This window comes from Lepidochelys kempii, chromosome 5, assembly GCF_965140265.1.
Source record: "Lepidochelys kempii isolate rLepKem1 chromosome 5, rLepKem1.hap2, whole genome shotgun sequence".
Classification (NCBI taxonomy): domain Eukaryota; kingdom Metazoa; phylum Chordata; order Testudines; family Cheloniidae; genus Lepidochelys; species Lepidochelys kempii.
In genome coordinates, this window is record NC_133260.1 from 102,938,832 (window position 1) to 102,954,417 (window position 15,586).

The window sequence follows — 15,586 nt, forward strand, 5'->3', positions numbered from 1 at the left end:
TAAAACACACAATTTTAAACGTGTGGTTTTTTGCTTTATCTGGTCCAAGAAAAAAACAAAACTAGAAAAATTCAAACAACAAAAAGTGCTGTTTACAAAAATGCTGCTATAAAATTACACAGCCAAAGCGGGTAATGAACACACTTAATGCCGGTTTATACAAAGTCATTCACAATGTTTCAAGAAAATCTGAAAGTACAATATCATGTGACAGACAGCATTAACATTGCAACACTTCAGCAACTGGTATTAGTAAACTAGGATGTCTTTATTTTTTGATACAAAAAGCTATTTGAAACTACATTTTAATTCCAGTGTAGACCCCTTTCTCCTGTAGATATAAATACACCATTTGAATATGAGGACAAAGAATAATATAAAAAGAATTATTGTAAATTATTTCATTATAATATTGTTTAATGTCCACTTTCTAAAATAAAAACATTTTAGATTTAATCCCTTTAGAAAGTTAATATTTTCCAGCAATCTAAAACAATAACAAAATCTTGAGGAACATGTATTGCATGTCATTCAGTAACTTGCGTTAAGCTGTGTATGTTTTTACAAGCACCAGTTTTTCTTTGTGATGGGACAAGCAATTCGCTATTTAAATATTCAAGAAAACAATCACATAAGAATTTTTTTTGTTAAGTATCCAGCTGATGCAAGATGATCTCCTGAAGTTTATGAGAATGAGAATGAAATAATTGTGAAGTCTCTCTCTCTCTCTCTCTCTCTCGATATATAAATAAACATGCATACCCTTTTTGCAGAATGGTAGCCCATCTCTATGTGCTTCTGGAGTCAGCATTTTAACTATTTTGCTTTAAGTTTAAAGCACTTTACAAGCTGTGCACAGTAAAAAATGTGATCGACTTACAGGACTATTTTTTTTCAAACTTATCTGACAAAAAGGAAAACTCTTGACATCCTTTTTTGTTTTGTCTTCTTTCTTCTACCACTTCTGCCATGTCTTTCTTTATAAGCCCTCCTCACTGGATAGTTTGTATGTTCAGAGATTAGAAAAAGTAGCTTCCAAGGCCAAAAAGGTATATATCTGAACTCTGCAGTTATTTTTCGCTTTTCATACACAGTGAGTGACAGACAAATCATGGACAACCATGTCAGGGTTGCAGTAAGGAGGAAAACGTAACTGATTTGATGGTCCAGAGTCACAAGGGGCCCAATCCTGCTCCCATTGACTTCAGTGGTGTAAAATAGAGCCCTGTGAGCCTGAAATTACAACTTTAAGCATGCCTACAACTCCTGCTGAAGCCAAAGGGAGTTATGTTTCTGCAATGACCATAGAGGTGGCCTTAATATAGGATAAAATGAAATCTCCAGCAAAGGCTAAAACTCAGGGTTAACTTGTTGGGCAAGATGTTCAGCTGATGAAAATAGGGCGTATCTCCAACTGTGCTGCACTTTAGCTCAGTGCAGATGCTTTAAATGAGTGTGCAACATCATTTACCATTGCAAACAGGATGATATGATGTCTAGGCACAATGATGTGAGTTAAGACAAAGGGCCAAATTCATCCCTGGTGTCAAAGTTCGAATACAAGAGGGATTAATTTTACACAGAATTTCCAGATTTAGGCCATACCCTTATTGTTATTTTTGTATAGTTTGTGTGTGTAAGTACTTAATTTTGTTTAAACATTGTATAGTTTTTATTGATAGACTAGAGGAAACTCTCCCAATTAAGTGTATATGTGCAGATGTGATAGAATATAGAGCAGGGGTGGGCAAACTGTGGCTTGGGGGCCGGATCCGGCCTGCCAGCTGTTTTAATCCAGCCCTTGAGCTTCCACTGAGGAGCAGGGTCTGGGCTTGCCCCACTCCGGAGCTCCAGCTGGGGAATAGGGATGGGGCCACTCCACGCGGCTCCCAGAAGCAGCGGTATGGCCCCCCCTCAGGCTCCTACACATAGGAGCAGCCAGGGGGCTCTGCTCTGCATGCTGCCCCTGCCCCAAGCACCGCCCCCGCAGCTCCCATTGGATGGATCCCCCTCCTGTCCTCCAAACCCCTCGATCCTAGCCCGGAGAACCCTCCTGCACCCCAAACCTCTCATCCCCAACCCCACCCCAGAGTCTGCACCCCCAGCCAGAGCCCTCACCCCCCCCACCCCAAAGCCCTGCCCCAGCCCTGATCCCCCTCCCGCCCTCCGAACCCCTCAGTCTCAGCCTGGAGAACCCTCCTGCACCCCAAACCTCTCATCCCGAGCCCCACCCCAGAGCCCACACCCCCAGCTGGAGCCCTCACCCCCCCACCCAACCCTTCCACCCCAGCCAGGAGCCCCCTCCCACACCCTGAACACCTCATTTCTGGTTCCACCCCCAACCAGAGCCCACACACACACCCCGCACCCCAACCCCAATTTTGTGAGTATTCGTGGCCTGCCATACAATTTCTATTTCCAGCTCTGGCCCTCCAGCCAAAAAGTTTGCCCACCCCTGATTTAGAAGGTCCTCTGAGGCCTGGTGTTTTGCCAAATTCATCCCTGGTGCAACTCCAGCAAAGTCAGTGCAGTTAAATGAGGAATGAATTTACTTGACGGATCATAACAGCATCTCATTATAAGCAGATATTTGGACAATTTTTTAAAATGTATCTTTCTAAACTAATGGAAAAGTTTTGGTCTATTCTGTGAATAATCCTTTGACATGCATGCAAACTTGCTGGTCTGCAAAAACTTCTTTGGACCTTAGTCCTTCATATTTTGTCAGGCCATAATATGAAGCCATCATGATATTAATAAGCAAATTAAGAAGTCCCAAAAGCTTTTATTCACAATATGGATGAATAATTTTAAAATAAAGTTTTAAATAAGTGATAAGAAAAGCTGCTCTCCAATTACACGGGTGCACAGCACTGACAAAATCCACATCTCTACTGCGTAACTTCATTCCCTGCCCTGCCTAAACACTTGTGGCTTTTAAGATGACCTAACTGATTTGCTTTCAGCCCAAGCTAAAACTTGCAGGCCAGCCAAAGGTTAAAAAACCCAAAACGTAACAACTCAGTTGTAGTCCCTGAATAACCTAGCACAAACATCAACAAACCCTTAAATATAGCAGCCCTTATGGAAAAGGCCCATAGACTTATATAAGGATGAAGCCAATAGGAATCAATATAAATTTAATAAGGTTTCATACAAATTGCTTAAAAAAGCTACAGAATTTAATGGAGAATGATATCTTTTCTACAGGTTATTTTTAACCTTCCTATAGCATTTTACAGCAGGAATATAATTCTCTTTTAAATTGCATAGTATGGTTAAAAATTCTATTGAAAGTTTATCATTATTTATTAAATTCTCCACAGCAGTACTAATAAGGGCTGCTCAGATATAAAGGAAATCCTAGTGCCTTTTTAGTTAAACTCTTTTTATTCATTGTATAAAATGTTAAAATGGAAGTAACAGTGAAAAAGATAGCAATAGCCATTCTGGAAGGCTTATATTCTAGTGGAATGGATCAGGAAACCAAAACAAGGATGGCAGGAAATCCAGTACCAGCTCTTTGGCTCCAAGAAGCCCCAATAATGCTTCTAGCTGGTGGTGCCATGATGCATCTCAGATTGTTTTCCCTTTTTTGTCTTTGTGTGTCTCTAGCTCTGTAAGCACCACAGACGAATACGTTGTGCAAGAAGCTGAGCCTTTTAAAATTTTTGTAGTGTTCTCTGGATTTAGTTCTTACAATCCCCCCCCCCCCCCGCAAAACTGCAGTCTTAAACGATGTCGCCGATTCGGCGTGAAAAGATGACAGCCAGCAGCAGGGTTCTTATTCAGTATTTGAATTCCCTTTGAAAAAAAAAAAGGAGTGCTGCCATGCCGCAGATCAAAAGAAAAGTAACACTTGCTAAAGTTTTGGCAAAGTTTTCTTGTTTTACCCACATTTTCCCCTTTGATTGGCTGTTTCTGTGAGGTTGAGTGTCTGATGGTTGCATTTCCTCCTCTTGCTGAAACCTACAGACAGACAGCAGTCTTACGGAGGAATGATATTTGTAACATTTGTTCCTGACCATCAAAAAGGAAAGATGATATGCACTAGAGTATTTGTGATTCTAATTAGATTATTTTAGCCTTCTGTATAGACCGAGGAAAGCTGGCTAGGACAACGATCCACTGCGTTTATCTGAAGGAAACTGGCGTCCTCAGACCCATTGCGCAACGAATCACCAAAGATACCTGTTGACCCTGATGGAAGATCATAAACTGGAAAAGAATACAGAAATCATGAATTAACACTGACCAACTGTCTGTAATAGTTACACAGAAAACAGCTGTAAATAGCTTTTTAAATAATACATGGGAACTTAAAGGTTCAGATAAATTGCTTACTATGAGGGAAAACCTATCCCCATTGAAATCAATGGTAAAACTCCAACTGACTTCAATAGGACTAGGATGTCACCCACTGTATGTATAAACACACATTATATACACACACACAAATAATTATATGCGCTGTGTGTGTGCGTGAATATAGGGATGGACAGATCCTGCAGCTGCTCTGTATAACTGTGCAGTATAGCTGAGTTCCTTTTATTTTATAAATCTGCCTTCTGCCCTTGGTTATAGGATTTCTACACATGCAATATAAGATAAAAAACAACAAACTATTGCAGGATTATTCTGCAGTGCAGAGGACCCTATCCTGCAAACACCAAATTTCAATGGGACTGTGTGCAGCATTAGGTGTGTATACTGGAGAATAACTGCAGAGCAGTGTCCTTATTTTGGATTTTTAAATGCTTGTGTAGATGGCTGCCATGAATCTTAAAATTGGCAGTTAGGTATATAATTGGGCTTTTAAGCACCTCACACCGGGATTTAGATGTGTAGCACATTTTAAGTGCAGAGGGATGGCACATAGCCTAGGCATTACTTATTAAGTCCCACTTAGGCCCTCAGGCGGTGTATCTACACTGCAATAAAACAACTGCGGCTGGCCCATGTGAGCTGACTCAGCCTTGCGGGACTTGGGCTGTGGGGCTATAAAATTGCAGTGTAGATGAGCCAAAGCCCAGGCAGGGCTGGCTCCAGGCACCAGCGAACCAAGCAGGTGCCTGGGGCAGCACATGTAAAGGGGCGGCAGGACATCGGGCTCTGGGGCGGCAATCCGCCCTTGGCAATTCGGCGGCCGCACCATCACTCCACCTCCCCGTTCGGCGGCAAGTTGTTCTTTTTTTTGCCGCTTGGGGCAGCAAAAACGCTGCAGCCAGCCCTGGCTCTGGGACCCTGTGAGTGGGGAGGGACCCAAAGCTCCAGCACGAGCCTGGATGTCTATACTGCAACTTTATAGCCCCATGAGCCCTAGTCAGCTGACACGGGGCAGGCGCAGGTGTTGTATTACAGTGTCCACATACCCAGAATAGACCATGGGCCTTTTGCAGGTCCTCTGCACAGGTGTAAATTTGACCTTTTCAGGGTAGCACGCAAATCTTTATAGGGAGCTGAGAGTAAATGAGCAAATTACATCTTGATAGAATTGGTGTGCACCACGGCCTATTATTGTCATGCACATCTAGACAAATGAATTCCTTGACTAAGAAAATTATCTTGGGCAAAAAGGTATAAAGCAAAACTAATGGGTTGAGTCATCCTGATTAGATGCGACAATGCTTCTAGGAGACTGCAGGAGCAGAAAGACTTCATAAGGCTCAGAGGACAGTATTTCAGCGTGAATACATGAGCTGGTGCATGACTGACCCTCTACAGGAATTCAGAATCTAGAGAAACATACAGCTAACACACAGTCTGTATGCATGCCAGATGTTATAGAGATATGCCCAAACCAGATCTCCATAGCTAACACCCTGCAAAGTTCTGATACACATCAGATTTTCGAGGGGGGGGGAGGAAATCAAGCCCATCATCTCTAGTTGTAACTGAGAAGTCAGCAAAGCCTGGTAACATTTACAACTGGAATGTAGGTGTATAGGTATTTCTAGTTCACAACAGTCACTTACCTGTAATACCAGAATGTGCTGAAAAAGCTCTGTGGAAAACATCAAACCCCGCCTGGCCCATTGATGTGGGAACTAGACAGTCTTCAAAAGGAGGGACCATATTACAAGAGCCACCATGTTGTATGTTCCTCTGAGCATCAGTATAATGTGGAGGACAGAAAGTCTGTAGCTGCCCATAAAAGCCTAAAACAAAGAGACGAGATAAGACATTAAGATACCTTGATATTTTGTCTGGATGGCTCAGATAGAGAGACAAAGAACAATAACAATGACAAGCACAGTGATGTGCTGTCCACACTGATGTCAATGGCAAAATATCCCATTTATTGCAATTGTTTTTCTGCCTTAATATCCGATTCACTATAATGTTCTCTGCAGTAATGCTTCCTTCATTAGATTTTGTCACCTTTGGCTCCTAACTACTTTAAATCCATCTTTGAACCATCCTGGTTCTAATGCCACCTTTGTGGAGGCAGCAGTTGATCAGGAGTCATTATAGGGAGACTGATGTTTTCATGAAAACACTCCCTTTCTTCTGCAGTCCTGTTCAAAGATCTGACATCCTGCATATGTCACTTAGCTTCAAGTTCAGGAAAAACTTTCATTAAAGGAAAGATTTGCCCGAATAAGGACTGCATAAATCCCTAGGATTTGGCTCTGGGTTTAAGGCGACAGATTAAATCCTATCCAAGTGCTTGAAATTGACTCAAACTGTTGGAGATGGTGGAGACTGATGTACAAGGCTTTGAATGATGGGGCTACACTCACAACATATATACACTCCCCCTTAACTATTCCCGCATGTAGACATCAGGTCAGATTCTCAGCTGGTGCAAATCAACACATCGCCATTGACTTCAACGAACCTATACTGATTTGCACCAGTTGAGAATCTGGTCCATTATGTCTAAATCACTTGAAAACTCCTCAGAGGTTATTTAAAAAGAAGCCTAGTTTTATGTTCTTTATTGACATTTTAAGACTATAACGGGCATACAAATATCTGGCGAGTTAATGTTCTACAAATATGGGTATCAAGTAACCGAGAGGAAACAATCTAGTACAGAGTGGGTGAGATGGCAGTTCTTAGCGGGCAACACACAGGGCAAACCTAAGGCCATACAATTTAGTAAGGTATACAACAGAACGAGCTATCCCATGGAATCATGCTCCTCCCACCCACTTACAGATTTGCACGTTAGGTCGAGGTAACAGGCTTATTTGCTGGAGATCTGAACAGCTAAGACATTTACTTCAGGTTTCTAAAATGTGCTCATCACAAGTTTTAAAGCATGTGGCAAACATAAAACCCCATTGGATCAAAAATATTTACAAATTGGCTCAATACCAACCAAAGGCTTTTTCCCACTGTTAGATGCAAGACCTCTCTTTCCACTCCCTCCCTCCCCTAGAAAAACAGATAGGGCTTATAGCATGCTCTGACGGTAATCAATTTAGGCTCTGGCAGACTCAGAGAGGAGAGGATGGAAGAAAATATCAAAGCTGAGACCCCTACATAAAAACACCCATTATCACCCCTCTCTCATTTGTACCAACACATTACTAGCTTGAGTGCTTTGCCTGATCTGAAATGCTGAAGAATCAAAAAGGAGAAGAGGAGTTTGAAAGGTAAACCCACTGAGGGCTTTATAGTCTAAATCCAGTATCTTTAAACTTCACCCAGAAAGTGTGCATGACTATCTCCTTTCCCATTAAAAGACAAGCCCAGGAGCAATACAACCTCAGAAGATTTTGTAAGCAAACAGTCCATTGTCTAGGGGTCGGTGTGCCATTTCTCATGCTGAAGAATATGTAACAGTAAGTCATACCAAAAAGCCACTGCAATGAAAAATCACCCCCATCTCAAAAAGCACCTTAAGGAATTTCCTGTATCTCAAGTTTCTTCCACAGATGTTGCTATCACCAGAAATGCTGACGTGCGAGGCTGACTCCTCTAACTAGTACAGTGAACTAACCGTCATATGATACAGCCCCCCTAGAGTAATTTTCTTTTAACTTTATAGAGCAAATTTTTTTTCCCCTACTGGCACTAAAATCAGAAAAAGCCCATCTCTTGACATAGCTGCAGTAAATAAAGTGATCGCTGCAGGTTTGGGGCTATGAATCAAACTTGGATGACAAATCTCTTCTCAAGCCAGAAGAAAAAAAATCAGTAGCAAACTAGTTAATTGTAGTGTGGATGAGATGTTAAAGTTAAGACAACTTTGCCAGCTTGTGGTCATTAAAAATCCCTGCAGCTTTTCCTTAGAATAGGATAGCAAAAGGTATTATAAGGGAGCGTTAAATCTGGTGTGATGGACAAATCTTAGTTTGGGTACTTACCAGGGACAGGCAAGTCAAATACATTAGCCCAATAGTGCAAACTTCAGTGCTGTTCAGCAGCCTAATATTGCACAAATATAATTCAGACACTGCTAGTCTCAGTCATAGCCAAACCGAATACTTATAAATGTGTATTCATGATAATAGAGAATATTCAGTACCCATCTCTGGCCTCTGCTGATGTCAAGGAACCATAGCAGACTCTGAATTTCCTGGAAGTTAGTTAGTCCTGGCAGGTCTATGGATTGTCTACCCCCTAAACAGTAGCCATCTTGATTGCTTGAGTGGTTAAGAGAAGATGCGAGGGCCTGTTGCTGACCCCCCAATAACTAAGAAATGAACAGCCAGCTACCTGATGACATGGAAGAAGGTAGAAGACCACCTAAAGACAGCTGAAAGTAAAGGGAGTAGCCCTTTATAGGATGGCATTGTCTCATGCAGGGTTGGATGGCTGATGTTCATTCTCATGATATTTATATTTGGGAGGGGTGTGTCTAAATATCATTCAAATTATAGGTCACTTGAATCTGAATATCAGTCAATTTGTCCATTATTAATGATTAAAGAGTTCCCAACCTGAGTCATCCAGCACTAACTCATTTATAAAGAATCATTTAAAAAAATAAATACTCAATGCATTTCTAAAGCTGCAGAGACTATTTAAAAATAAAACACTTCTGATCTAGGATTGCTTTACAGAAGGGATACTTTTCACTTTGATAGCACCCTACATGAGCTCAAAGCACTCTACAAAACTGTTGTAGTCTAACTACGATCCAAATATATTTTTATTACCTTTCCTAGGAAAATGTCTATAAAGGACATGTGCTAAGTGTTTATGCACAGATAATGTATTTCATAAATATTAGTGGGTAAAGCAGCAGAGAGGGTACACTGGAAAACGTGCTGTATCACTTTGTGTGATACAATTGATTTCCTGCCAAGCAGAAGAAAAGATTTGCAATTTAGGAACTTTATGATTCTAATTATTTTTCCTTTGAGACTACTATCCTGTGGGCTCATTGAGGAAATATACCAATCTTGGCATGTGTAGCGTGTACATGTTCAAAATGGAAAATTTAATACTTAAGTGGATGTATATGGGCCAGTATTAAGGATGGGGAAAGCAGTCTGACCCTTCACTTAGAATTCAGAAGAGGAGCTATTTGTCAGTTTGTAAAAGCAGCGAGGAGTTTGATAAGAAACTTAGGTTCGCCCACATTGAGATAACCAACCAATCTGTGTGCATGCATTATACACACACACACACACAATTTTGTCCATGTAAAAGGTTACATGGGAAAAAAGCCAGCAAATACAGTTTTATAAGTTGCTTTAAAGTTTTACTCTCAAATTATTTTCTTTGGGAGCAGAAGGGACACTGGCTCACCCTGAAAGAAGCAGAAAAACAATGCACAAATCTGACCCTTCCCTTAAAGCAGACAGCAAATGTGTGCTATAGGCAGTGGTAACATACTGTGGGCTCCATCCCAAGAGAGGCTGAACACTCCAAACTCCCACTGACTTTAGTAGGACTTGTGGGTTCTTAGCAACTCTTAGGTCTGGGCTCAGTGTTTTGAATACTTTTGTATTTAAAAAGTTTAATTGGAACAGAAATGAGTCAGCTTCCAAAGCATGTTAGCTATTTACAATACATCTCCCCATTGCACAGCGCTGACATTTAAGAAAAAAACTGTAGTAAAATAAAAAAGGAAAAACAATACTTTCCAAAACTCAATTTAGACCATTACTATTGACAAACCTAAAAAGTGCTCTTAAAAACAACTGCTGTCTCAATCAGCATTGGGCCACATTGTGAAAGTTTACTGTTGAGTCAGACCAGTTACCAGAAATACAATCATTTCAATCTACAGTAGTCAGAGCCAGCTGGCAGGGCCCAGTAAGACACATGCTGAAAATGTTCTTTCATTGCTCTGAACTCATTCTTTATTTGTGCCTTTTCACAGCATCCCAGTCTTAATGCAGAACAGTCTGGCAATAACATTGACTATTGCAAATTATAGCCTGGTGCAATCACTAACTGAGCCCCAAAGTAAGCACAACGAGCCAAGTCCTCCTGTCCCTCCTCACTCATTGCTGAGGCAAAATAATTTTGTCTGAGAAAGCATTGTACCTTTTGGCCCAATGTAAAGAGAACTGCTGTTTTCTGCAGACATAATGGATAAAAAAAATAGAGAAAGCACACAAAGCATTTAATTAATTAACAAATTCATCAATCATTTTTAAGCTGGAAAGAGAGAAAAATATGCTGTATTCTACTGGTTCAATGAATATGCATCCATTGCACATTCAGGTTATGAATACCAACTTATAGTATGGAGAATCAAACCGACAATAGCAGAACATTAGGGAATAATGTACACACACACTATTTAGAAGCATTCAAAATATCTTGGAATGCCTGTAGATAGTAAACACTGTAATGTTAAAAAAGACTTAATGAAATCTTCAAATACTCAAATGTATGTATTTATATGAACACTTTATGTCTCCAGCTTACACCCAGCTATTTTAGACCCAACCCAGCTCCATGGAAATCATTGGGTATACATCAGGGTTGAACTTGTCCAAACTGGTTTAGGTGGAAAAAAAAGAAAAATCATGTTATTACAGATAGGAGATATATTGTGGGAGAACAGCAAAGTGAAAAATGACAAAAAAGACTTTTTGGTTTGTTTTAGCAAATGTAGTGCTAGTAAGAAAAAAAAAGTGTGAGATGAACACAACCTTGCAGATTGTAGGTCCAGCAGCAATATACCTCAGACAAGAAGGCAATTCAATCCCTTACCATTCTTGGCCTCACAGCTGGACCTGCCCACAAGGGAGCTAAACTGTGGTAGTGGTTTCTGTGCTGTGATGCAACGTCTTTAACAGAATGTCTAAGAGACAGGTTTAATGACGTTCCAGTCGCAGAATCACTCTTTAGGTCTATGATTGTAGACGCTATTATTTAAACTGCAACAAAATTATTACACGCCTCAGTTTAGTGAGGGATACTGGTGATGAGGCATCAGACTGGAAGAAACCAGTTGGACTTTCCAAATCCAGCTGGAGTTTGCAGGATTGACAATTAGGAAAAACATCTTTTTATATACTGAGCAAGTTAATGTGTAAGTCACTGAAGAACAGTAAGCACAGAACCCACTATGCCTTTTTTATAACTAAACAGAATGAGAGTAGTAGTGCAATTTAAGTTGGAATCTGGAGCTAACAACTAATAGTTTATTTTTATTTCTAGCCATTCCTCCAAGTTCTCAAGACAAGCTGATAAAACAGCAAGCACAGAAACAAATAAGACTCATGTTAAAATAACTCTGTCTGATCTACATACAAATGAACATCTAATTCATATCCTATCACAGCACACAAAGGAACCATGTACTGTAAACGCTGATTAAGAATGGACCCAAAGCATTACCTTTGACGATACCAGGGAAAGCTGAAGAGACAGCTGATTTACTGCTCCCAGTAGACACTCAAGAATGTAATAAAATACATATGATAAGATAAAAAGCAAATGCAATTCCTGTCAAACCATTGTAACATTCCAAATGTTTATAGCAAAGGTTCAGACTGTGGCACTGTGCCCCAGATGGTGTGGTGGGTCCAGGCCAAGTCAGCCTCATTTTGTTTTGTTTTATTTGTTTAACACACCAACCTCGTTATCAGATGTTTCTGAGTTTTGTGTTTTATTTTAAATAACCACCACCTCCCTCTATTCCAATGTATTCAATACTATTAATTACCCATCCACTTGACATGGCAAATCCAAGCTGTAAACATTGGAATTATAGAACATAGTGTGTCATTAATACCTCCAGGCATGGCGGTTCAACATAAGGATTGAAAATATATATATATATATATATACACACACACACACCCAGGTATGGTTATTTCAATTGTTTTTCCTTTCTTTTAAGTGCTGTAGTCGAAGTTTGATAACTTTTGGACACAAAAACAGTTATTTTCTGGCATGATAATTTTCCTGAGGAAAATTTTCCTGAGGAAAATGAAATGCTTGTCAATAGAATAGAAGTAATAGCTGTATACTTTAAACAGGTCTTCTAACAAAACGTTAAAATCTTGTACCAAGCTGAGGGGCTGACCCTGAGAGGTGCTGAGCTCCTCCCACGTACTGAGCACATCTAAAGTTCCAGGGTGAAATGCTGACTCCATCGGCACCCATGGTGCAACTCCCATTGAATTCAATGCAGTTAGGATTTAACCCCATGCCTTGTAATAAGCAGTGATGGGGTGGTGTGCGGGGAGGGGTCCTGTGACCTCAGTATAAGTGGAGATCTCTGGGATTGCAGGGACCAGAGGAGCCCCGGAAGGCCAATGTCTCCTCATCGCAGACACTCCAGAGACCCGGATTTGGTCACTGTGAAAAGGAAATACATATGCGTGCCCTGTAGAAAATGGAGATATCTGATCTTTTTGCACACAAGCACAGTGAGGACTGTTTTCCTGAAAGTTTCAGAAGACAGTGGAGTTCCCTCTGTGAGAAACCCTATTTTGCAATGCAGATTTCATCAGCTCTCTGCAGAATCTCACAAAGCCTATCCCGATCACATTCTCTGAAGGACATCACTGTAACTGAGACACAGTGGGTGAAGTATTATCTTTTATTGGACCAACTTCTGTAGGTGAGAGAGACCATCTGTCAAGCTACACCGAGCTCTTCTTCAGGTCTGGGAAATGTATAGGTCAGATATAGCGATTGCTTTGTAAAACACGTTCACCCACAGGTGATGTGGTGTTTTTGTCTTTTATCATTTTCCTGTGTGAGTTGATTTGAGAGTGCTGGGTGAACACTTTTCACAATGCGATCACTCTATATCTGACCTATCAATCCTCATCCTCAAAGGAAACCTGCACCCCATCTTGTGGTGCTGTAAAATGGTGTTTCTTGGTGCATATTTCTACTATTTCCATTAGACCATGCAGGCTATCAGACTAAAGTGAAATGACAATTTAGTGATGTTTATGCTATTTAAAAAAAGAGAAGTGGGTCACATTCTGTATTGCCAGAAGGACTCCTAGTTGTGACAGATGTTTTAAGATGGTTACTTTACTAAATTAACTATTTAAATTACTTTTGTAGCAATTAAATTTATTTTCTTTAAAAATCTGATGGTTCCCAAGACAAATAAAGAATGCATAATTGTTACTTTGGTAGCTGATTGTATACTTCATGGCAGGCAATATTTGGGCTTGTCTACATGGTGCGGTAGTATGCATCAGTGGAGTGTGAATTCCAATGTGCATCAATGTGTCACACACTAACTGGCCCACATAGAACCTGCTGGCTTGCACTGAAAGTTTCCCAGTGAGCACTAACTTAGTCCCATTTCAAACAGTGCTACGCTGACATGCAAGAGGGACTGTTCAGTGCATGCCAGCAGGATCTACACAGATCAGTTAATGCACAACATGTTAGCATGAAACAATTCAGACACCACGGCTGCACACTGCCACACTGTGTAGACAAGCCCGTTGTTGCACTGTTGGCAATTTTCTCCACTGAATTATAATCACAAGTCATCTTCTTCTTTCATTATTCAGCCAGCTCTAGTTACCACCATAAACCACAAATAGGTAACAAGTATGGTCCAGACTTAAAGTGTAACCAGGTTCTTATTGCAGAAATGACCAAAATGATAGCAGCAGCAGCAGCAAATATCATTGTACAGCGTTAGCTAGCTCTCCTCCCCAGTGGACTTTGGCTAACTGGATATTGTAAGCACAACAAGATCCTTTTACTACAAAGACATGGCTTTTCATTATGGCTAGCTCCTGTCCCTCATTGCCCCCACCTCATTTGTTAGTTTCTTTAATCTATTATGTCTGGTCTTAAACTAAGACCCCTGTCCTGCAACTGCCCCTGGGCTAATGGAACTTTGTGGGTATGACTACACAGCAAAGAAAAACCCACAACTGACTCAGGCTCAGGCTATGGGGTTATTTCATTGCTGTGTAGACTTCCAGGCTCAGGCTAGAGCTTGAGCACTGTGACCATCCCACCCCACAGGGTCCTAGAGCTTGGGGTCCAGCCTGAGCCTGGAAGTCTAAACAGCCCCACAGCCCAAGCCCTGTGAGCCCAATTGGCTCGCGTGGGCTGACTGTGGGTGTCTAGTTGCTGTGTAGACATACCCTTTGTCTACAATAGCCCCATTGGCTTCAAGAGGGTTCCATTGGGTACAGAGATTCACAGAGCAGAACTAGCCACAGGATCAGGGCCTATAACTGCAGGTTCTCAAGTGTCAGGACTGTCTTTACAACACCTAGCACAATGGGGCCCTAACCAAGTTGTGGGGTATCTCGGTGCTATCAATAGTAAACAAATAATTTCTGTGTCACAAGCATTATGCTTCATGTGCACAGTTTTGCTGTATAGAGTAATCTTAAAAAAAGAGAGGTGATCAAAGGGAAAAATATACTTTCTCAGCTCAATACATTGCCTAAACACCATGTAGGCACTTCCAAACCCACATGCAGTACGCAATTCTACCCATTTTTTATTTCACAAGAGAAAGTCTTCATATACGACTATCTTTCCTGTGGAAGGAAAGGGAACATTTACTCCCTCGAAGAATATTCCTTGAAGAAAAGCTCTGTAGTGTTCTGATGTTGGATATCCCCAGAAACAAGGCATGAGATCTCAACAGCTGCCAATGTTCTTCCAAGAAACAGCAGTACCACAATGCAAGAAGTTGATAGAGTATATAAGATTAGTCAATCTTGGACCTGTCACATCATTTCTTTTTTAAGTGTTAGCACTCGGAGATTTCCATGAGCTTGTAAGATGTTCAAGTTTTCAGCAAAGGAAACCATTTACAACTTGTTTTGTTAAAGAGGCTTGTTGGCAATGAAGTCCTTTCTTCCTTGGTACAGGCAATTTAAACTGAGCTGACAAGTTTAAGACTACATATTAAGACAGAAAAATGTCACCATTGTTTGGTAGCAGATTGAGCTGAAAGTTCAGTGGCTATAGTTACCGCCATCTAAATCATGAAAAGGCAGGTTATGAACTGCAGAAAGCCGAGGCTAGCAGAGCTTCCCATAGCCACCTGATATATACCAAATAGCCCAGGCTGATGAAGTAGCTCCATGGTATTCTTCTAATACATTATAATGACGTGACTTAGGAAGATTGAAATCCTTGTGTTGCTACAGGGAAACTTAGCTATGAACTCCTGAAAATTTTTTTTTTAAGTGCCAAAGGGAAAATTTAGTCCAGTAGA

The 15,586-nt window shown here is 40.8% G+C and overlaps 1 protein-coding gene across 1 annotated transcript in view; it reads right to left on the minus strand.

Moving 5' to 3' along the window:
• Window positions 1-3,304: 3,304 nt before the first annotated feature.
• The window catches only part of GLIS3 (GLIS family zinc finger 3), a 267,600-nt gene continuing 255,318 nt past the window's right edge, over window positions 3,305-15,586 (minus strand). The window contains exons 10-11 of the mRNA XM_073345244.1: window positions 5,976-6,158; window positions 3,305-4,218 (exon numbers count right to left, since the gene is read on the minus strand). Coding sequence (XP_073201345.1) covers window positions 4,082-4,218; window positions 5,976-6,158 — 320 coding nt within the window. The 3' untranslated portion in view covers window positions 3,305-4,081. The remainder of the gene's footprint in view (window positions 4,219-5,975; window positions 6,159-15,586) is intronic.